A 24,405-nucleotide genomic window follows, 5' to 3' on the forward strand; every position below is an offset into this window, starting at 1 on the left:
TAAAATACGTTGGAACTTAACCATTTACTAAAATAACTGCTACAATTAAATACACAGTACGCACAATTTTCCTTTGCCAAAAAACAATAACCTTCTTGTCTGCTGGAATCCACATCTAGTTCATTACGTGTCTTCACCCTTCTTAGCCTGTAACACATGCAGCACCCTGTAACCCATATCATGCTCTGATAACATTTGCTGAATGACTAAACTACATACAAACAAACAACCCTATGCAGTGCATCAAAAACTGTTACAGACAAGCAGTTTTAAAACAGCTTCTCTGAAACCGTGGGCACCCAAGCTAACTGCCCTATTTTGATTTAGGTAAGCTTATCACAAACCCTTCACAAACGTGACTCCCTAACGACCTAGACACTCAGTCAGTGGCCTTGGATGGGCTTTTTCCACTAACCAGAAAGTACATGCTACATTCCTCACAGCAGGAATGACTGCAAGCTGAACATCTCTCCCAATCTCTGTCTCTGACACAACTCTGTTTAACACATCTGACCATATCTGCATCTAAACAAGGGTTGTCCCTACAGCAGACACCATGACAGAAATACCTGACTCCACCACTGGGCTCAGCGATGGTTATGAGTTCTTTACTGAAGCTGTGTTAAGACTTGTGAGGTCTGCAGAGGCCCAAAAAGTCTAAGAATTGCTGCTACAAACATTTTTTGGAACTGTTAGAGAACAGTTTGCAGAATCACTTACTTTTAAACAATGCCCTATCTCTAACTAAAGCAGCATTTTTCAACATCATAGCACATACTTTGTCCATCGCATTTGGCCACAAGTGGCCTGTGACTATCTGAATGATAAGCATACTCTAAAAATATGAAGATCTGCCACGAGTGAGGACACTGAAAATAATGTGCCAACAGCTCCAAAGAAAGAATCCGGGAACAATAACCACAGGCAGCAAGGACCTCTGCACCAGAGGGACAGCCCAGCTGCCCCCCTTCGTGCCAGTGTAACTCCATTCTGCATCCAAAGACCCGCGACACCATTAACTGTCCTAAGTTTGGGGAATGACATCATTTCTCCTCAGGGTTCATTCTTTGAAATAAGAAGCAAGCAGGCATTATTTTATGTTAGGAGCCATCTTTATAATCAAAGAGGGCCTGCAAGAGGCAATGAACAGAGCTAACTGCTCCAAGCCTCTATGAGATTTTACTATGGAGTCATCAGTCCTGAGTGTGCACAGAGCTAAAAGCAGCCATTTCAAGTATATACCCACATCATCTCTTTTTTTCCCCAAACAGTAAAAATATCAACTACTGATAGGTGAGAGCTAATTTTGAATTTCTCTATGGAACACTTTCAATAACCTGAATACATTATACACAATCTGTATTTTATACCTATTTCATATCAATTACACAGTTAAGTGAAAATATTTTAGGTCTACATCTGATTAACAGAACATTACAAATTATTAAACAATAATAATTTTTATAAACTCCCCCTATTCCACAATAAAGAGGTCATCCAGAAATCATTCATCTCATAAATCTAATCAAAATATAAAATTTCTAGACGTTTGCTTCATAAATGTTTTACAGAAGCTGGTACAGCTCATATTTCCTAGGCTGAGAGCTCTTGGCCAAGGGAGTAAAGCCCTACACTCTGCTGCACAGCCAGGCTGGAGGTAAAAACTGGCCATGAATTTCTAAAATGGAGACAATCAACAGTATATGAAATGAATATAAACATATGCAAGTAATGCGTACATAAAAGTAACATACACATTAGTAAGAAAAGTAAATTTCATATTCAAGTGACTGCTTCCTTAGTTCTCCCCTCTGACTATTCACAAATACGAAGGCCAAACTAGGTATACACTACAAAGCTTTATATTCTTGCATAAACACATCAGGACTGTTATTTTACACAGACAAATACAGTTGTAAGACCACACACAAAGCTAACGGACTAAAATGTACAGTAAAATGTGTTCAATATTTAATACCACCCACGAAATGTCAAAATCTGATTTTGTTTTATTTTAGGAACTATCTTAAAGACTATTTTAATACTCACATTTCACCGTCAGAAGTGAAGGGAAGCCCAAGCTAAATTATACTAAAAGTCACTAATAGAGAAGTAATTCTAAAAGCATATTTTGAGTATTTTTACCTAAAGAACAAAAGTATCAAGACTGATTATGCTGACTGAAGAATAAGTTATCAAAAACACAGAGTTAGTGGCACATGCTCACTTAGCTGCTAAAGGAAATGACGCTATGAAGATTTAAGTTTCCAACCCTCCCTAATCCTCGCATGCGAACTGCGAGCTAGAACTTGCCAACTACATATGCAGAGCCAACTCCAAGGCCTGGACGCTGGTCAAGAGCAGCCTCTGGGGTGAAAGAGAATCCCTGCCTCTGGGGCGAAAGAGAAGACACCACCTCTCTATTCTCACCTGCACAGCAGGAACGCCAGTATTTCCTCCCCTCACAAGGACGAAGCACGGTAACAGACAGCACACACTGAACCACTGCCTGTCCCAAAGCATTCCAACTATGGTTCCATTTAATACACGTACAGATACCTGATGTAACAGATGTGAACACGTGTATGTGCTGGTTAGTATACAGACACGTCGCCCAGCTCAGTCACTGAGAGAACTAGAAGCCCTGTCACTCCACGGTGACAGCGAGCACACCCAGAGGCCGCAGCTGTGCTCTGGGTGCAAACCCCACTCTCTTAGGGAGAGGGAGAGGGACTCCTCGCCAAAGCAGTTGCTTCCAAAGCTGGGGAGGGGCAAATACGAGACTAGAACAATTTGTGGTGCAAGAAAATAAGGAAATATTCCAAAAGAAAGGGGCATGTTCAGAAGACACAGGAGCCAGCCCGAATGAGGTCCTGTGGACAAAGCTGGAACAATATGAGCAGCAAAATAACAGTAGTAGCAGACTATAAACCATAGGGGGGGAAAATCCATGAGCCCATACTGACATAAATAAACAAATAGGGGAGAGAGGACAGCCCTTCCCTAGAGAAGAATTCCAATTAATAAATGTGGAAGAAATCACGCAAAAAATCAATGGTAAACAGTACAATAATAACTGGTACACACAAGATCCACTGACAGACACTACAATTACAGATACCAAAACTAGAAGGCCAAAGTTAAGGAGAAAAAGAATACTTATTACAATGAGAGTAACAGTAGCTTCACTGTGGAGAAATCTGGCAGACAAGGGTTAGCGCACTAGCAGTAAGACATCCTGACGTCTACCATGAGCCCTGGTGTAATGCACCAAGGCGACAGTATCAGCTGTGCTGTGCCAGAAATGCACAAATAACCTTATTCTAATCATGAGAAAACATCAGAAAACCCAGAGAGGGCCCTTCTAGGGAACAGTTTCCTTCAGAAGTCCAAGGCCATGAAGGACAACGAACAGATTGGGGGACCGTCACACCCCAGAGACTACAGAAACAATACAAATCCTGTAAGGAGACAACCTAGATTAGATCCTGGGTCAGAAAAGGGATACAAATGGGAACACTGGCACATTCAAGTAAGATCTGTGGTTTACATAACGGTGTTGCACTTATGTTAATTCCGTAGTTTATTAAGTATAATTATGTAAGATGTTAACATTGGAGGAAGCTGGATGAAGGGCATATGACAAGTCTCTGTAATTTTACTGTTTTTCTTTAAGTTTAAACTTTTTTCAATAGTTTTTTAATTTTTTAAATATGATATAGGCAATGTATAATAGCTGTCATTTTGTTCTCCCTTAAAATCATGAAGTTATGCTGAAATATCCTTCAATTGCTGAACCTAGAATACATATAAGAAACTTAGCTCTGAAAATTTAACCAGTGAAATATAGTATAGATCTCATTACCTGTAATTTTATATCCATAAGCAGCGAGTTGTCCAGCCATATATTCTCCATCTGAATTATTATGAGAACAACCCCATGTTCGTATCCAAATTTTCTGTATGCCGGGAATAGTGCTATCAAACAATAAAAAAAAGTCTCATTAAGGCATTTTTAATAAAAAGCACTAGATGACTTCTGGGAATATTAGGCAAAAATGCAGACACTACAAATCATTCACAAGCTATCCATCAAATGCACCAACTTCAGAATAACGGGTTGTTACCTCAAAATCTAAAATCAAGATAAAATAACCAGTCTAAGAAGTGAAGACTCTCTACAAAAAAATCTCCTTCTTCTTTGAATTGTATTTTAATTTCAGTACTATTAACATATTACCACTGTCCTGAAAATACATACAAATAGCAATAGCAAAGAAAATGGTTCTAGCAATAAGAGTAAAGAAAGAAAGAGTAGGTACATCTATCTATCCGCCCAAAAACAGACTCCTATACACTACCTATAACCTTTATTTTATAGACATAAATAATCAAAATGAAAAAACTGTCATGCTACAGTATTATTTAAAGTATTCTGTATATAAAAATAGAATTCTAAAAATGTAGTATTTTAGGAAAGAAAACAAAGGACTTTCAATTTCTATTGCCCTAGTAATTTGTAACTAAATAGAAATTACCTTGATACATTCAGGACAAATCTGATAAACTTCAGCAAAGAAAATATAAGCTAACTTTAAATCCATAGATTTTAAAAGCCTAAGGTTCCAAAGAAAATAAGTGTATTAAAACTTTCAACAACTTACTAACAAATATAAGCGTATTAAACTACACAACTGCAGAATCCTTCCTGGCTAGGTTGTATTAGAATTTCACTAGAGACCTAATAGTGTAAACAGCACAATAATTTGTGTCCAATGTCTTCAGCTGATTCATAAGTATCTGTAAATCTGCTAAGAAAAATCAAATGTTCAAACCACCACTGTCTCATAGGAATCAGAAATTCCAGCAAAAATTTTAATTTGGAAGTAACACAAAATTACATACCAACTAGAGTAACATCAGAGAGCTCCAGCAGGGGGGGGGGGTGCCTATCTTCACGCCGAACACCATCCCACACCCTGCCTTGAAGAACATGCAATTTGACCTCTTTTTCTTTTTTAACCAATTACTTTGCTAAATTTGAAACCATTCAAATAAAAAAATAAATCTATATATTGCCTCTCAAAAGTTCAACATTTTTTAAAAAGAGACATTGTGTATACCACACAGACCAGTAGTGGCACCTTCTCCCCAGTGATACTAACTTCAAAAGAAAAGAGCTTACCTATCACTTGGTGGCCTTTCTTCTTGCAAGTGTTTTTGGGTATTTCGCTTTCGCACTTTTGGAACAATGTGCTTTCTTGCAAAATGCCTGTCCTGTGGCTTCGAATCTTCCTGTGACACAATATCTTCTATGTCATCCAGTAGTATGTTACAGGATGCAGAAGGCATCTTCATCACATAAAAAAGTTAACAAACGATACAAGCTTGAGTCCCTCAGGAAATCTGTTCACAGCATCACCTATGCAATATTCTTGCCAAACTTAAATCTAATAACGCCTTTAGATTTATTGTCAAATTTACAGAAAATGCAGGCGGTAAAGAAAGACAGGAAAATAATCAGACAAATCTTATTGATAGGGTATTCCAGGATTAAACTGTGACTGTTTCTTCCACAAACTGATGTCATGGAGAAAAAAGCAGGAGAGGAACTCTTCAAGGACACTTAAAAGCCTAACAACTAGCTTGAATTCTTGATCTTGATTAGATCTCACTGTTCAACCAGCTCTAAGACATTTTGGGAACAATGAGGAAAACTGAAGTGTAAGCTGGATATTAGATAATATTACGATATTACTATAATTCATTAGATATAAAGTACTGTCCCTATGAACGAAAATCTTATTTTTTTGACATAGAAATTTTACTTTATTTTAAAAACCTTACTTTTTTAGCAATGCATATTGAATATTTGAAGGTGAAGTCATTATGTCTAACTTACTTTTAAAACAATAAAAAACAGATTAAGACATATGGGGAAACATTTACAACTCTCAAATGTAGGAAAAAGTAGGTCTGTTGGTATTCATTGCCCTATGTTCCTCAATGTTCAAAATTTTTATAATCTAGAAAAGAAAATGTGGGGGTACTCCAGACATCACACACATAGGTAAACATAAGATGGCCTGGGAAGGTGGAGAGAAGACAAGCTGGCGAGGGGCCACAAGGCAGAGCTCCTTGGCATCTGCCTCCGACAGCCCAGGCCTGGAGCTGTGAAGCCAGCAGCACACACGACAGAAGCTCCCAACAAAAGCCTGTTCTCTTATCCAAGAACCAGAAAAACAGCAGCCCAGCAAGACAGAAAGCTCTGCACAGTAACCCCTCTACTCAAACAAACACCACAAGACACTAATCAGACAAGCAAAAAACACCAGGTGGAGAGCCCCAACTTCACCCTTCTGAGGCAGTAGCAAGGCGCCCAACACCCTCCACCAGGGCAAAATCAGAGGCCCAAGCAAAACCCTCAACTTCCAAACTAGCCAAGAACCAGTAAAGTAGCCCCACCCCAACCCCGCCACAGCTGTGAAAAACAAACAGAGGGATATGCAAGTTTACAGTCAAACTCCTATCAGAATCCCAGAGAGATATTTTGTAGACATAGACACAATTGTTCTAAATGTGTATGGAAACAATTATGGGGGGAAGAAAAGATTGGAAGGAATTGGCCTGCCTAATTTTATGGCTTATTAAATAGCTGTAGGAATCAAGACTATGAGGTATGGGGGAAGTATAAACATATAGATTAACAGAACATAACAGGGAACCTGGAAATAATCCCACACAAATATGCCCAGATGATTTTTCACAAAAGTGCAAAAGTAATTCAATGCAGGAAAGACGGACTTTGCAATTAGTGCTGGAGCTTCTGGATATTTACAGACAAAAAAATTAACCTCAACCTAAGCCTCACACCTTAAAAACTAACTCAAAATGTATCATGGGTTTAAATGTAAAACAAACTATAAGCTTTTTGTAAACATCATTAAGAGATAATCTTCAAGACAGAGCTGGGTGAAGAGTTCTTGGACTAAATACCAAAAGCATGGTCCATGAAAGGAAAATTAACACATCCAGACATAAAAATTATCAACTTTAGCTCTGCAAAAGACCCTTTCAAGAGAATTAAAAGTCAAGCTTCAGAGTGAGAAAAAATATTTGCAAACATGTATCTGCCAAAGCACTCATATCTAGAACTTAAAACAGTCATTTAAAACACCAATCTAGGGGGCGGAGCCAAGATGGCGGCGTGAGTAGAGCAGCAGAAATCTCCTCCCAAAACCACATATATTTATGAAAATATAACAAAGACAACTCTTCCTAGAATAGAGACCAGAGGACACAGGACAACATCCAGACCACATCCACACCTGCGAGAACCCAGCGCCTCGCGAAGGGGGTAAGATACAAACCCTGGCCGGCGGGACCGAGTGCCCCTCCCCCCAGCTCCCAGCAGGAGGAGAGGAGTCAGCAGGGAGGGAGAAGGAGCCCAGGACCGCTGAACACCCAGCCCCAGCCATCCGGACCAGAGTGCAGACACAGAGCATGAGTGGGGTCCTGGATACTAGGGAAACAGGGTGGCACGACCAGTGAGCGCGTGCCTGAGGCCACCGCTGGAGAAGAAACGGGAGTGGCCATTGTTTTTTTTGTTGTTTTTTTGGCGAGTGCTTTTTGGAAGTCTTAAAGGGACAGGGACCCCAATACTAGGGAAAGAGGGCAGCAGGACTGGTGAGCGGATCCCTGAGGCCAGCGCCCGAGGACAAAGAAAAGCGAGTGGCTTTTTTTTTAATTATTTATTTAATTTTTGATTTGTTTTGTTCTGTTTTGTTTTGGCGAGTGCTTTTTGGAAGTCTTAAAGGGACAGGGACCTCAATACTAGGGAAAGGGGGCAGGACTGGTGAGCGGATCCCTGAGGCCAGCGCCCGAGGACAAAGAAAAGCGAGTGGTGGCTTTTTTTTTTAATTATTTATTTAATTTTTGATTTGTTTTGTTCTGTTTTGTTTTGGCGAGTGCTTTTTGGAAGTCCTAAAGGGACAGGGTGGGTCACTTAGTCCAGAGGCAGGGAATCTGGGGATCTCTGGGCACTCTAACCCCCTGGGCAGCAGGGAGCAAGGAGGCCCCTTACGGAGATAAATAGCCTCCCGGCCGCTCCCCCTCCAACAGGGCTCCACCATTTTGGAGCAGCAGCCCGAGCCAGGCCATGCGCACAGCGACAGCGGAGATAAACTCCGTAGCAGCCGGACAGGAAGCAGCAGCCCTGTCCACGCGCAGCTGCCCAGCACAAGCCACTAGAGGTCGCTGTTCTCCCAGGAGAGGAAGGCCACAACCCAACAAGGGAAATTCTTCCAGCCGTCACTCGTTCCAGCTCTGCAAACTATTTCTATCATCATGAAAAGGCAAAATTACAGGCAAACCAAGATCACAGAGACAACACCAGAGAGGGAGACAGATCTAACCAGTCTTCCTGAAAAAGAATTCAAAATAAAAATCATAAACATGCTGACAGAGATGCAGAGAAATATGCAAGAGCTAAGGGATGAAGTCCGGAGGGAGATCACAGATGCCAGGAAGGAGATTACAGAAATGAAACAAACTCTGGAAGGATTTATAAGCAGAATGGATAAGATGCAAGAGGCCATTGATGGAACAGAAACCAGAGAACAGGAACGCATAGAAGCTGACATAGAGAGAGATAAAAGGATCTCCGGAATGAAACAATATTAAGAGAACTGTGTAACCAATCCAAAAGGAACAATATCGTTTTATAGGGGTACCAGAAGAAGCAGAGAGAGAAAAGGGATAGAAAGTGTCTTTGAAGAAATAATTGCTGAAAACTTCCCCAAACTGGGCAGAGGAACTGAACAGACAGTACTCCAGAAAAGAAATACAGATGGCCAAAAGACACATGAAAAGATGCTCCACATAGCTAATTATTAGAGAAATGCAAATTAAAACCACAATGAGGTATCACCTCACACCAGTAAGGACGGCTGCCATCCAAAAGACAAACAACAACAAATGTTGGTGAGGTTGTGGAGAAAGGGGAGCCCTCCTACACTGCTGGTGGGAATGTAAATTAGTTCAACCATTGTGGAAAGCAGTATGGAGGTTCATCAAAATGCTCAAAATAGACTTACCATTTGACCCAGGAATTCCACTCCTAGGAATTCACCCTAAGAACGCAGCACTCAAGTTTGAAAAAGACAGATGCACCCCTATGCTTATCGCAGCACTATTCACAATAGCCAAGAAATGGAAGCAACCTAAGTGTCCATCAGTAGATGAATGGATAAAGAAGATGTGGTACATATACACGATGGAATATTATTCAGTCATAAGAAAACAAATCCTACTATTTGCAACAACATGGATGGAGCTGGAGGGTATTATGCTCAGTGAAATAAGCCAAGCGGAGAAAGAGAAATACTAAATGATTTCACTCATCTGTGGAGTATAAGAACAAAGGAAAAACTGAAGTAACAAAACAGCAGCAGAATCACAGAACCCAACAATGGACTAACAGGTACCAAAGGGAAAGGGACTGAGGAGGATGGGTGGGTAGGGAGGGATAAGGGGGGGGAAGAAAGGGGGATATTAAGATTAGCATGCATAATGTGGGGGGTGGGAGAAAGGGGAGGGCTGTACAACACAGAGAAGACAAGTAGTGATTCTACAACATTTTGCTATGCTGATGGACAGTGACTGTAAATGGATTTGTGGGGGGGACCTGGTATAGGGGAGAGCCTAGTAAACATAATATTCCTCATGTAATTATAGATTAATGATAACAAAAAAAACAAAAAAGAAAGAAAAGGGGGATTACTCCCTGATAGGATAAAACTGTAAATCAATGATTGATGCATGCTTTAAATATCCTTAATTTTGATCATTTAAAGGGTGTCGGATGATCAGCTATGGAAGTACATTTTTCTGATAATATTCCTTTCTCTTGAAAAAAAAAAAAAGAAAAGCAGTTCCTGTGTGGTGATCTCCAACAAGTTCTTCACAATGATATAAAGGGCATATCAAAGTGTGGGCAAAGGGTTTGTGTTTATACAGAGGACCAAAGCCTAATTTGGCTACCCAGAAAATGAATTAAGATACGATATGAAGAAGAACTTCCAACATCAACATTCTCTGGAAGAGTCATTCCAGAAGATGATCATCAAAAACTTCAACAAAGATCCTGGTGCTGTTACAGTTGTAGCTGCATTCATCCCACCGGTTCCTGAACTTGCCATTGGAATGAAGGAGGAGATATCCAAGCTAGCCTGTGCATACAGTAAAACAACAAATTTGATTGGATCTATACTGTCGGAACTCAACCAATAATTAGGAGAAGTGCAAGTTGCAGCGCTCCAAAATCTTGTGCTACAGACTATCTACTGTTAAAAGAACATATGGGATATGAACAGTTCCCAGGAATGTGCTGTTTTAATTTGTCTGATTTTTCTCAAACTATTCAAATTCAGTTAGACAATATCCATCATATCATTGGTAAGTTTTCACAAATGCCTAGGGTGCCTAACCGGTTTTCTTGGTTTCACTGGAGGTGGATGGTAATTGTAGGTCTGCTTTGGTTATGTAGCTGTATTCCTATTATGTTAATGTGTGTGCGCAATTTAATTAGTAGTTTAAGACCTATACATGCTTATGTTACTCTACCAGAAGGTATGTCAAAGAAATAATCAATCTTCCCATGTTTTCTTCCGTCTGCTACTTCTATAGCTTTTCTTCTTCCTTCCTAATTACAACCCATAAGTAGAATTTGTGCCTCATAACAAAATTACTGAGTATCATAATTCTTCCAAGTGGTAAAGATACCTCAAAACAAATACTGGGCATAAAAGCCACAGGGCATAAATCTGCAAAGAAGTAAAAGCTAACCTTTTCAAACAACATGGCTTCTCTCTCACTTACCAACTTTACATTTCCCTGTATGGCCCCGGAAGATGACTGGTTAGCCAGAGACGGGTAAGATTCCTCAAGGGAGGAACAACCTAAGACAGGCACAGTCGCAGGGGGGCCATCAGGTGAGAAATTGGGGATCAACAGAGGTGAGGCTTAGAACCTCACCCCCCCGTTTTGAGAGAAATCTTCTGTATCCGTGGATGTTTTGCTGCCCTTGTCTAGCTTGGATTAATACTTAGTCTACAGGCACACACCTGATCATCTACATTTGCCCTCTTACAGCACTAAACTATGTTTTCTACCTTTATCTTGCATCTACCTACCACTTCAGCATTTTATTAAAAAATAATAATAATAATAATAATAAGGGAGAAATGTGGGATTCACATATAAATCAAGTATAAAAATCAAACGAATATTCATATTTGACCTGATTGTTTATAGTTCATAATGCGTGATCAAAACTGAAAGTTTCTGTGATGACTGCCCTTGCACTGTTCACCATGTAAGAACTTATTCACTATGTAAGAATTTGTTCGCCATGTAAGAACTTGTTCGTTATGCTTCAGAAGATTGGAGACTGGCGAGAATTAGGCTTGGGGTTGATTAATGATTGTGCATTGAGTCCCCTATACAGAATTTTATTGTTGTTAACAACCATTTGATCAATAAATATGAGAGATCCCCTCTCAAAAAATAAAAAATAAATTTAAAAAAATTTAAAAAAACAATCTAATTAGAAAATGGAGAAAAGATTATATAGAGACATTTCACCTGAAAGGATATACAGAGGGCAAACACAGGAAAAGAGATTCAACAATACTAGCCATCAGAGAAATACAAATTAAAATCTTAATGAGATATCACTACACACCTATCAAAGTGACTAAAATAAAAAGCAGTGAGGACATTAAATGCTGGCCAGGATGCAAAGAAACTCTTATCACTCATGCAGTGCTGGTGGGAATATAATAGGTACAGCCACTCTGAAAAAGTTTGGCATTTTCTTTAAAAACTAATCATGCAACCACAACACAAACTGGCAATTGTACTTATGGGAGTTTAATCCAAGAGAAATACTTATACTCACACAAAAATCTGAACACAAATGTTTATAGCAGCTTTCTTTGTAATAGCCAAAACCTGGAAACAACCTAGATGCCCTTCAATGGATTAAATGATCAAACAAAATATGATACATCCAAACCATGGACTACTACTCATCAATAAAGAAGAACATACTATTGATGCACAGAACAATCTGAGTGAATTCCAGAGAATTAAGTGAGTGAACAGAACCAAGCCCAACATGTTACATACCGTATGATTACATTTGAATCATTGAGATTCAATTGTATCTTGAGATTGAAATAAGGGAATTACAGGAAAGGGGAACAGAATAGTGGCTGCCAGGGAATAAGGAGAGGAAGGTGTGGGAGTGTGACTATAAAAGGGCAGCATGAGTGGCCCTGGGGCGACGGAAACACTCTCCATCCTGACTCGCTGTCTGTACCCTGGCTGTGATACTGTATTACAGTTCTGCAAGATGTTACCATTGGGAAAACTGTGTAAATTATATAGCCTCCCCACATAATTTTTATAAGTTAATCTATAGTTATGTTAAAATAAAATACTGAATGAAGAAAAAATCCTATCTGGAAAAAAGAGTACTTGCATACATTTAGCGACAGTACCATCCCGTGTCCAGGCAGGAAGCGCACGGCCCACAGGGTGCTCACGACTCCACAGCCGGCCCTTCCTCTCCCTACGGGCGACCCAAAACCCAGAGACGTCCCTCCTGTGCCCCAGACGAGCCTGAGGCCACGCGGCCCACACGCGTGGGGTCCCCCTAGGACAGGCTGGGGGTGGAAGGGCCATGTGCCTCAGCTGGGTCGCCTAGGCCAGTGGTAAGGCGCCTACACTCTCTTGGTCTCAAGCCTTTCTGATGAATTTTCCTTCTCTTTGTTGGCCAAATCACCACCTTCCCATTACTTTCAATGAGCAGAAGGGCTTCCAGCCAGTTTTGTTTTGTGCCTTTTACTATAAGGCACTCTTTAAAACTAGGATAAATCACACCCCATACATCAGACAGACCTGTGTTCAAATCTCAGCCAGCCCTCCACTGCAAGAGCAAACGATTAGATATTACCACCCAAGCGGCAGTCAACTGAGGCCTGGTTAAACTACAGGTAACGTATACCACACGGTCCCGGTGGGACTGTCAATCATAGGCCTCCTCCTCCCCAGACACAGAAATGGCGCACACGACCCCAGCCTGCCACTTCCCGGCCACACTGGCTGGCTCGGTGTAGGACACGGCAAGCCCAGCCACACGGAATCACTGGGACTTCTATGCCAAAGCTACAAGGAGAGATGGCTTCTCTTTTCATGACGCGGCTAAGGTGGGAGGATGCCAACGAGGGGGTGCTGGGGCGCAGGCTGCCCACCGTGGGGCAGAAGCCGCTCTAGGGAAGGAACCGTAGGCAGAGCCGGAAAGGTGGCAGGCCAGACCGACATTACTGGAGCACCTGGGCCCCGCCAAGGCCCGAGCCGGACGCAGCCGTGGTCCGCCCAGGCACCGGAGCAGGCGAATGCCCGCCCCAGCCAACGCAGCCGACAGACAGAAGCTTAGTGTGTCAAACTGCTTCTGCTCATTTGCGATATTAACTATCTCCATAGTCCAATGAACAGAGAAAATTCTGCCTCCGCACAGATCCACATATGCATTAGCAGAACAAAGGCTGTGAGGAACCACAGCAAATACATTTGAACTCATTTATCTGAGGAATTTTCTGAAAATTAGTTTCTCACAGATCCCGCCTATACGAGGCTACAGATGGCACCAAACCAGAGGGCCCGGACGCAGCGCCCTCTGCAGTCCCCTCCCTCGCTCTGCACAGCCGAAGGCGGCTCTCTGCCCCTGTGCCCTGCCTGCCGATCTGTTCTATGAATGAACCATCGGCTCCCTAAGAACAATCTCCTACTCTGACCTAAGCACAGCACCCAGCGACACTCTCTCTTCAGCACCACCACTTTCTCTCTACTGAATCATGACTAAACAAACATACTGGTATTTCTCCCACTTATGAAAACAAAGACCTTCTCTTGACCCCACTACCTCCACTTACCACCTCCATCACATTTCTCTCCCTTAAAGGAAAATTCCTTGTGAGATCTGTACCTCGTTTTCCAATGCCCCCCTTCTCTCAGGGACCAGGCTCCCACCCCCACTGCCACCCCAAACTGCTGTCATGATTTGAATGACTTCCAACGATATACACACTGACCAAGTCTTGGTTACCTTACGTGACCCCATCAGCACTTTTCTTGAGGGCTTCTGGGACACCCGCTGAGCCCTCCTCCTACCCCATCAGCCACTCCCTGGTCCCCTTTGTCTGCCCTCTGCCCACTTCTCATCAGCGGAATGCCCACATGGCTCCATTACACGACTTCTCTGGTTGCAGATACACCCTAAGCGACCTCATCCAGAGCCTTAAAGTGGCACTATATGCACATACAACTAGCCCCAGTCCCTCCCTGAACTTGACACTCTGAGATCCAACTGCCTATTCGACACCCCTGCTTGAATGTTTAATAGTTTTTTCAAACTTAAAAATTCTAAGACCTAACTCTTGATCCTCTGCCCACCTTACCCAACCAACTGCATCACCTCCTCCCACAACTTTCCCCATCTCACTTAAAGGCCATCCCAACCTACCTGGTCAGGCCAAAACTCCTAGCCTCACCCCTGGCCCCTCTTTCATCCTAAAGCCAAGCCACCAAAGTCCTGCTGCCTGTATCATCAAAATATATTCAGAATCTACTTCCGACCATACCTGCTATATTCTTGGTCCCAACCAGCCTCAACTCCGCCCAATCATTGCCAGTCAGCCTCCCTGCCTCTCGCCTTAATTCCTGAGGGACAGTTTCAGCCCAGAAGCCCAGGATCCCTTTATAGCCTAAATTCGTCTCAAGCCTCTGACCAAAACCTGCCAAAGGTCGTCCACCTCACAGTCAATGGCCGAGATCACAAAGATTTGCAAGGGTGCATGCACTAGCCCTGCTCGTCCTCCCGCCCCACTTCCCACCCTCTTCCCCCATTCCCCCCACTCCAGGGCTCCCCTGCCATTTCATGCCCACCAAGCCCCTCAAGACTTTGCTCATGTCACCACTAAACCTTTCTGTGCAGCTCCCGCCTCACCACACACACACACACACACACACACACTACCCACCCCTACCCTGCCAGGTTTTCCTGCCACAGCTCTGCACCACCTGCCTGGATGCTTTTATTTTTACCGTCTCTTTCTACTAGAATGTAACCTCCACACAGGCGAAGGTTTAGTATTCTGTGTTCACCACTTTACCCCAGGAGAGGCCTAGAACAGCATCTTGAATGCTGCAGGTCCCTGGCGGGCACAGTGTCCTACCGACGACCGGGCCTGACAAGATCCGACCTGGCCTCACCCTCCGCCCTAACTTCACTAACCTGATCCCCCAGGGTGCCAAACTAGTTTCTGACTCAGGGACCTTCACATTTGCTATTCCTCTGCCTGGAATATCACCCCCCAGATATTTGTATGGCTTGCTGTCCACTTCTCTACTCAAATGACACCTCCCCCAACAGGCCTTTCGTAAACACCATAGTCTAAAACAACCACACACTGACCAAGCATCTCATATATTTTCAGTGACCTCTTAACACTGCTTTATGCTTTATTTTTCTTCATAGCATGTGCCTACCTGACACCATATATATAATTGCATCTGTCTTTCCCATAGTATAAGTGCCACGAAGAGAAAAAGCATTCTCTCTTCCCACTCTATCTACAAAACCTGTAACAACACCTGGCATATACAGCAGGCACACCATGTTTGTTGACTAACTGCACAAATAGAATGCTTATGCTGAATTTAGCTAGCCTTTCTATAACACAGGAGAAAACTTACACTGGGTAGGATGAAGTAAATACTAATTCCCAAGAGCTTCTTCTATCACCATTATCCTATGAAATAAGTCAGACAGGCTAGCCCAGGCAGTGCCCTTGACCATTACTAAAGAACTACTGAAGGACTATGGGTTGTTGAATGACACATTAAAAGCCCTGTTTTCACATTACACAATTTTCACATCCCATCCAGAATTGTGTATAGATCTATGAAAGGGAAATAGAATGTTAGAAGAAACATGAGAAGTCCGTGCAGTCCATGCAGTTAGGGAGATTGAGAGGCTTAGCAATGTTCCCTTTTTATAGAACTCAAGTCCAGTAGCTCAAAGATTTGCACCCTGACAGAGCCGGAATTAGAACCCAGGCCTTCTCTCAACACCAAGCTCTCCCATACGGCTCTGCCTCAATGGCAAAGCGCATACAATGCAAGAGTCTAATGAGACCCTACGAAATAAACACCTTCCAGAAAAAATGGACAAAGGATAACACAGGCCACTCACTCAGGAAACGCAAATACCCAACAAGAGCTGGTAAGAATGCTCAACCACACTAACAGCAAGAATTGCAAACAAGTTATTTTTCACCTACACCACTTTAAAAAAAACTGAGAGAAAACCCCACTGTTAGCTGAAAGTGTGATAAAACTGGTAAAACCTTTCTGGAAGGCAATCTGGCAATGCACATCAAACCTTGAAACATACATCCTTTGACCCAGTAATTCCGTATCTAGAAATTCACTCTAGGAAGTAAAAGGAGACAAATATAATGAGAAAGTTCTTAAAACTGCCTGTATATCATAAGCACCTTAACAATCTTCATCACTATTAATAGTAACGGTACTGCTTCCAGCAAATTGGTGGAGGGAATGGTTAGCCCTCAGAAACGTTTACATCAGTGAGTAATAAGGAAATGAAGGTCTGAGACTAAAAAGAAAGCATGGCAATCACGAAATGAAACAAAAAAATCATGTACGGTTTTTTCTCAAAGGGAGAGGAAACCAAGTTCAACAAAGGGAATAAAAACAGAATCAGTGAAAAGGGAACAGTGAAAATAAGAGATGAAAAAAGATTACAAGATCCTACAGTGCTGTCCTTCCACAGGTGGCTTAATAGGAGAACTCTTATAATGTCAAATATCCAGATCCCACTCTGAGTTAGAATCTCCTAGACTGGAACTCAAGGATGAGGACTTACACCCGTTCCGATGATCCCACTGAACACCCCTGACTTAGAACCACAATGGATCTATAGCGGAGGTTCTCAACCTTGAGTGTTCAATGTATTCACCTGAGGGCCTTTTGAAAATGCCCGGCAACCAAGCCCCAGGCCAGAGGAATCAATCCTGGCAACAGAGCCTGAGCAATTCTTTTTTTCAAACTTGCCAGTAATTCTCACGTGTGTAGCCACAGGTGTGAGTCAAAGTCCTGCACCAGTGGTTTTCAGAGTGTGGTACGCAGATCAGCATGGTTGGCATCAATAGGGAACTTGGCAGAAATGAACATTCCTGGGCCCCACTTCAGACCCACTGAATCAGATATTCTGAGGAAAGGCCATTATCTTTAACAAAGCTCTCCAGGTGATTCTAACGCATGCTACAGCCTGAGAAACACTGTCCCACAGTCACTCTTCCATAAAAATCATCTGTAATGCTTATCAAAAATACATTACCTGGTCGGCTTATTTTCAACAAGGGTGCCAAGAAAATTCAATGGGGGAAAGAATAGTCTTTTTAATAAACAGTGCAAGGACAGGACAGCCACATGCAATGAAAGAAGTTAGAGCCACCTCAAATTATATACAAAAATTAACTCAAAATGGAACCCTTTCTTGCATCACATTTCACCCCATTTCCCTATATTCCACCACATTCCACTCCATTCCACAACATTCTATCACATTCTATTGCGTTCCATTCCATCAATGTAGTCCCCATTCGCTCCCAAACCACTCAGGAACCGTCTATTGCATCACATTACACCCCATTCCACTCCATTCTGTAACATTCCACAACATTCAGACAAGAAAATACTTGCAAATCATATGTCTGATAAAGGTCTAGTATCAAAATACATTAACAAATGTCTTGCCAATGGGTTTCAGCCTGGACAAGTTCGCTATGGATTCAGCGTAACCAAAGAAAATTGACAGCAGAAAGCTCTTGGGGTGAAAGGGTTATACCCAACTTTATTTTCAGGTGGCAGGCCAGTCACTAGAATCCTGTTCACTCAGAGTGAGTCCGTATACAGCAAACCAGTCTGCCTCTGGGTCCCTCTGTCTGCACAGCCGTTGTGCAAAGCCATCCTCTGGGCCTCTCTGCACAGTCGTCCTGCACCAGGCATCCTCTGGGCCTCTGTCCTCGGTGCTGCCACCACTCCAGCCTCTGCTCTGCTCTCCTGCAGCCTTGCAGCCCTGCCACTGTGTTATGCCCACAGCACTGGGCAGAGCTCTTTATATACAGTCAACAGCCATGTATGGCCCACAGGTGTGCAGTGAGCTAGTCAACCAGGGCCAGGTGAGAATCCTGGCCACAAGAACTCTCATCTCATCTTATCCACACTCCACCCCTCCAGGATTCTCTCCTCTCGGTCTATGTGCCCTCAGTCCTCTGCAATGGTCCCTGTGCAGGGAAGCTCGGACATTGTTCTCCAGCCTCTCCAGCAAAAAGTCTTGCAGACACACAGGCGGGACTCGTGGCTCTGTCTCTGGCCTCTGCCTCTTTGGTCTTCATGGCTGGAACTGCTGCTCTGGTTTCAGCTGTTGCCATAGCTCCAGTAAGATCCTATTGGGCTTCCCGCCTAACTTCTACGCCTGACCATATCAAATCAACCCACATCTGGGTCCTCGTAACCCTCATGAGACCCCTCAAATTCCTCCTGTAACAGTCTTATTTCTTTCCGGGTTCTTGTTGCTTCAGCTACTGTACGTGTCACCTTGCATTTTGTAATCGCTGCCTCAAGGCGGGCTGCACTGTCAGGGAAGACAGCGTTCCCATCTCTGATCCCGGCAGAACAATTCCATCTACCCCTAAGTCCCACAGCCCCCGGCTCAGCCTGAGTACAGGGGCGGAGCATAGAGTGCTCCACGACCTGGGGAGGGGACTGCTCCTCTCCTTGGGGAACTTCCAGCTGCTGGTATTTGCTTTACAAGCATGGGACGTGCTTTCAATACAGGAGGCGTCAGTGCCTCCCGCACCACCCCTTCATCCTTTCCCAGCACCTCCATTTCCGGGGCTGATGGCACCTCTCTCTTCCCTCCCCCGCTACAGTGCCTCGCAACAATGACAGCTCAGCTCGGTCTTCAGAAGGTCTCTTACCTTCAGCTCAATGCTTCGCAGCTGACGTTCTCGTGCCACCTCCACCTGTGCTTCCCTCAGGAGCTCGTCCTTTTCCTTGATGGCCTCTTCCTCCTTCAGAGCACCTGGCAGCGCTGCCCTCTCGTCTTCCATGGCTCCTTGCTGCCGGCGCTCTCGTGCTGCCTCCTCCCGCATTCAGGCCATCATCTTCCTCAGGGCATCCACAGAGGTTTGCAGCCCGTGTTCTCGTGCCGCCTCTTGCATCAATGCCACTTCCCTCCTCAGGGAATCTACTGAAGTCTGCAGCTCACATTCTCATGCCACCATTTCTTGGGTCTCCTCTGTAGACCTTTTTAAGACTGTGAGAAGCAGCCAGCCCACAGTCCCCGCTGCCTCCCGGGCACTATGCTTCTCAAAGGATCTGCTTACGATACCAAGGGCCATCCCCACTGCCTCAGGTGTCACCTCCACTTACCTCCAGTCCTGGGGTGGGGCCCAGTCCTCTAGGAGGCAAGCCACCTCAGACCACATACCCATTGGGGGACAATCCACTGTCTCCCCATTCACAGGGGCAGCCCTCTGAAGCACCCCTCCCATAAGGGCAGCCTGTCTTTTTCCTTGGTCAACAGTGAACCCTGCCAACTTTCGCCAATTATCTTGCCAATGGGTTTCAGCCCCGGGCAAGTTCGCTATGGATTCAGTGTGACCAAAGATAATTGACAGCAGAACGCCCTTTGGGGTGAAAGGGTTATACCCAACTTTATTTCCAGGTGACAGGTCAGTCACTAGAATCCCGTTCACTCAGAGAGGGTCTGCATGCAGCAAACCGGTCTACCTCTGGGCCCCACTGGGCCCCTCTGTCCTCGGCGCTGCCACCACTCCAGCCTCTGCTCTGCTCTCCTGCAGCCCTGCCACCGTGATGTGCCGGGAGCACTGGGCGGAGCTCTTTTTATAGAGTCAACAGGCATGTATTGCCCACAGGTGTGCAGTGAGCTAGTCAACCACAGCCAGGTGAGAATCCTGGCCACAGAAACTCTCATTTTATCCACAACAAACAACTCAACAAGACAACCCAATGTAAAATATAAGCAAAAGATATGACTAGCTATTTCTCCAAAGATGTTTGGCCAATGCACATGAAAAAATGTCAATATCACTAGCTATCAGGGAAGTGCACATGAAAACACAAGACACCACTTCATACCCACTGGGATAGCTAAAATTAACGAGACACATAATAACAGCATTGAGGAGTATGTAGATTAGATCACCCAGAGAGGAGAAAGGGGTACAGGGCCAAGCCTTGAGGAACTCCAAATATAACTACCAATAGAAGAAAACAAGCCTATCGTGTAGACCAAGAAACAGCCACCAGAGAAGAAAATCAGTGTCTCGGAAGGCATAGGAAAGGGGCATATCAAAGGTCAGGACTGCTGAATGTAGATGAAAAGTGAAATGACTAAAAATGTCCCTTAGATTTAGTAATACGGCAGAATGCAGAGGTGATGATATCCCACATAATGACGCTGGCAAAATGACAAGGAAAGTAGGCTTCCTCTGAACTCTCTACTGTGTAACATGTCACTCAGACACAAAAGTTTTAAAATAAATGAGTACCTTGATTATCTGCAATTAGTCTCAAATCCTCTTGAAAGATGAGTCTGGAAAATAAAAACCGATTAGAAAAAGCAAGAGCACAAGTTCACAAGCCCACAGTAAAGACCCTTTAAAAACTACCTAAAAGGGATTAAACTCCACAAAAGACTATTTTGCACAGCACGGTTAATGATGTTCCATCCTGTTCCCAGCTAAGACCTTACTGATCAGGGCAGGTGTGCGGACGGCCACCTTCGTTGCCACGGCTGCGACCCAGCGCCCGGCCGCCCTGACACCTACTACGGCTCTACGCGACCCAAGCGATTCCAGCTGCCACACAGCGAGGAGGCAGCGAGGCTGACACCCGACTCAGCACCACGCGGAAGGTGCGCCGCCTCGAGACCCAGGGGTTTCACGAGTAAACGAGAGCAGAGGGTGAAAAGGCAGGACACCTGCTCCTCCTGCCAACTTCAGCTGAAACCCTTGGGAGGCAGCTCGGGGGAAGCAGACGGCCGCGAAGGCCGCGCCCGGCCCCACAGCCCACCGGCGCAGAGGTGGGGGATCGGGTCCCTGAACGCCGCGGCCCTGCGGCCCCGGGGGCCAGCGACCCGGTGCTCGCCTCCCGCAGCGCCGCCGCCGCCCAGGCGCAGCCCCGCCGCCAAGTCCCCGTTTAGCCTCGAAACAAGCCAGCAAACGGCCGAGAAAAACTGAAACCGGGGGAACACCGCTCCGCGCAGGGATCCGGCCGCCACCCCGCCCAGCAGCCGGGAAGGAACAAACCGGCCCGACGGGAGAGGGTCCCCGCACGCCGCTGCCCGGAGCCCGCGAGCTTCACACGGCGCGCGCCATGACACCCCGTCCCGCCGCGTCCTGCACGCATGCGCGGCGACGGCGGCCGCAGGGGTCAAAGTGCCTCCTCGCTGACGTGCGCGTTCGGGCTTAACCCGCTCGGCAGTGCGTCACTTGCGGTTCCTCTGGTTGCAAGGGGGAGAATGCACCCCCGGGAGCCGTGAGAATCGCGTACAGCTGACTCCTGCTGCGCATTTACTGGTGCCAGGCATTCCGTGAAGCGCTTTACAGAACATTACCTCCGGGTTGTTATTTGTTTTTCCGCAAAAGAGGTAACTGGAGTCTAGGTGCTTGCCCAGAGGCTCAGCGGGGCGCGCCGCCCTCCGTCCTCTCCGCCGACTCCCGAAGAACCTGCTCTTCCCACCGCGGCACGCGCTTCCTCAAGGTTCTGGGGGAAGAGGTCCTGCTGGAGAGGAGAGTAGGAACGGATGAACGAAGTCATTTAACGCCGCGCGAGTTATTCGGAATGCGTAGAAGGCAGTTTGGCAGAGAAAGAGAACTTCTTGCAGTGCCCTGGTTCTCACCGCGCTGCCTGACATCTTATCTCACTTTATTGTTCTTCACCCAAAACACTGTTCTGGACCCGGGTAACCGGAAGAGCATCTCCACTTTGAAAAACGAAGGCACAGGCCGTGAACAGGAAACAAGACAGAGGAGCTTTATGCCTGCCTGACTCTGGGTTTCACAGCGATTTCGGGCAGTTACCCTGTTTTGTAAATGCCTTTCCCAGTGCCATTCCCTGTTATTAAAATGCCGCCCTTTTCTCATTCATATTCATGAAAAAAATCTGAACTGCCATTTAGGGCCTCCCGCAGTCCTTTCCCAGCACTGAATTGGAACTGTATGTTTATGTCGCCCCAACTTTTTCATTAGACCAAAAGTAGGCCCTGGGTTATCTTCTTCTTGTCATCCCATGACCTAGCACATAATCTCGCTTTTAACAGCCTCTCAATAAACATGTTGAATGAATGAATGAATGACTCCACCCTCTTTCCCCGAGGTCCAGTTAAAGAAATTTTGTTGAGTGCGTACCACATGGCCTCAGGCACTGTGCTGGATGCAGAGCTAGAAAGGAAAATGACTTAACTCCCCACCACTATTTCAGGCTGCTTCAAGGATACAGTTTCAGTGAAGAATATCAGTCACCGTGGAAGATGATCGCTCGGCAAGCCGCGGAGCCCAAAGGGAGGGCCCTTCCTCTTACGTGGGGAGGTTAAGACTTGCCACGGGGCGAAGTAGGGGAAAGGCACGAAGGTATTCCGGGCTGGGGAGACAGTGAGAGCAAATGCAGGGCAGCTTGAAACTGAGCTATTTTGTATATTGTAAAAGCAAGAAGAGTCGAGTTGGATGATTGATGGTAGAGACGGCCAGAGAGGGAGAGTGCAGGGACCAAATTAAGCGGAGCTTCATTAACTAAAGTGAAGACTTTAGACCTAATCCCAGATGTACTGGGTAACATGAAGTGTCAGGAGGGTATGTTTGAGGACAACTCTTCAGACATGAAGAAATAGTGAACAACTAAATTGACTTGTTGGCTGTGAGGAAGGGGAAAATGGGAAGGAAGGATGCTTTTAATGTGAATCATTTGAAAAGCCAGTGACCCTACCTCTAGGAATTTCTCTTATAGAAATGTTCAATTACCGAAAACGATGTATGTACCATATTTTTTTTGAAACATTGTTTGTAATAGCAGGACTGGAGCCCTCTCTGGCTTCTCAATAGGGGATTGGTTCAATATATTTATGGTATCTATGCAGTTCTTTAAAAAGAACACGGTTGCTTTTAATATCCAAGACATTTTTAAAAGGAAAAAGAAAGTTTCAATATAGAGTATACAGTGCATTAATATAGTTATGGCTACATAGGAGTATGTGTATATAATGAGCAATGGCTACATGGGAGTATAGTGTATAATGACTACAGAAAGATTTACTTTTCCCTGTGTACTGTTGTACCTTTTATTTTTGTATCTTGCAAATGTATTATTCAAAAGAATTAATGGTACATTTTATAAAGTTGATGACATTTAATAATTTATAATTTACCAGTTTATCTGTTACACTGCAGTGCTGAATTCTGATTTTCTCTCATAAAAATATTTAAATTTTAAGTTTTTTTTATTGTGGTAAATTTATTACTTACCATTTTAACCATTTTTAAGTGTACTGTTCAGTAGGATTGAGCACATTCACCTATTTGTGCAAGCATACCACCAGCAATCACCAGAACTTTTTCATCTTCCCAAACAAACTCTGCACCCATTCAATGGCTCCCCTCTCCCCTCCCCCCACCCGACACCCACCATTCTACTTTCTGACCACTCGAGGGACCTCATATAATTGGAATCATAAGATATTTGCCTGTTTGTTACTAGCTTCTTTCACTTTGCATAATGTCTTCAACTATGCTGATGTTGTAGCATCTGTCAGAATTCCTTTCCTTCTTAAGGCTGGATACTATTCCATTATATGTATATACAACATTTCATTTATAAATTTTAAATCTTTATGCTTTACTTTTCAAATTATATTGTAAACCTCATAAGAATAGACCCTTCATTTTATTGATTTGCAGCTCCTAATATAACATTAAATGCTTTATAAATGTTTGCTGGTGGAAAAAACAATTGGTACCTAGTAAGACACACTGAAAATGCAAGCAAATCTATGAAATAATAGTAAAAGCTAACATTTTTTGAGAACTTATAAATGGGTGCCAGTATCCACAGTATCTAGATGTGAATTATAAATGTATTCATCACAATAACTAAGTAATCTGATAAATCAGGATCACTATTATTATCCCCTCACTATGCTCTTTATATAGAGGAGAAATCCAAAGCTTAGACAGT

General features: G+C 44.1%; 1 protein-coding gene across 4 annotated transcripts in view; it reads right to left on the bottom strand.

The window, feature by feature from the left end:
• Window positions 1-21,580, bottom strand: part of CDKAL1 (CDKAL1 threonylcarbamoyladenosine tRNA methylthiotransferase) — a 633,245-nt gene extending 611,665 nt beyond the window's left edge. The window contains exons 1-5 of one of the 4 annotated variants that reach the window (XM_073224444.1): window positions 21,486-21,553; window positions 20,727-20,770; window positions 19,131-19,468; window positions 5,186-5,352; window positions 3,866-3,978 (exon numbers count right to left, since the gene is read on the bottom strand). In XM_073224444.1, coding sequence (XP_073080545.1) covers window positions 3,866-3,978; window positions 5,186-5,352; window positions 19,131-19,304 — 454 coding nt within the window. In that variant the 5' untranslated portion in view covers window positions 19,305-19,468; window positions 20,727-20,770; window positions 21,486-21,553. Of the gene's footprint in view, window positions 1-3,865; window positions 3,979-5,185; window positions 5,353-19,130; window positions 19,469-20,726; window positions 20,771-21,485 lie in introns of those variants that run through there. The other 3 variants (XM_073224445.1, XM_073224446.1, XM_036994284.2) reach the window with 3 other exon arrangements.
• Window positions 21,581-24,405: the final 2,825 nt, after the last annotated feature.

Source organism: Manis javanica, chromosome 16 (assembly GCF_040802235.1).
Source record: "Manis javanica isolate MJ-LG chromosome 16, MJ_LKY, whole genome shotgun sequence".
In the NCBI taxonomy this organism is placed as follows: domain Eukaryota; kingdom Metazoa; phylum Chordata; class Mammalia; order Pholidota; family Manidae; genus Manis; species Manis javanica.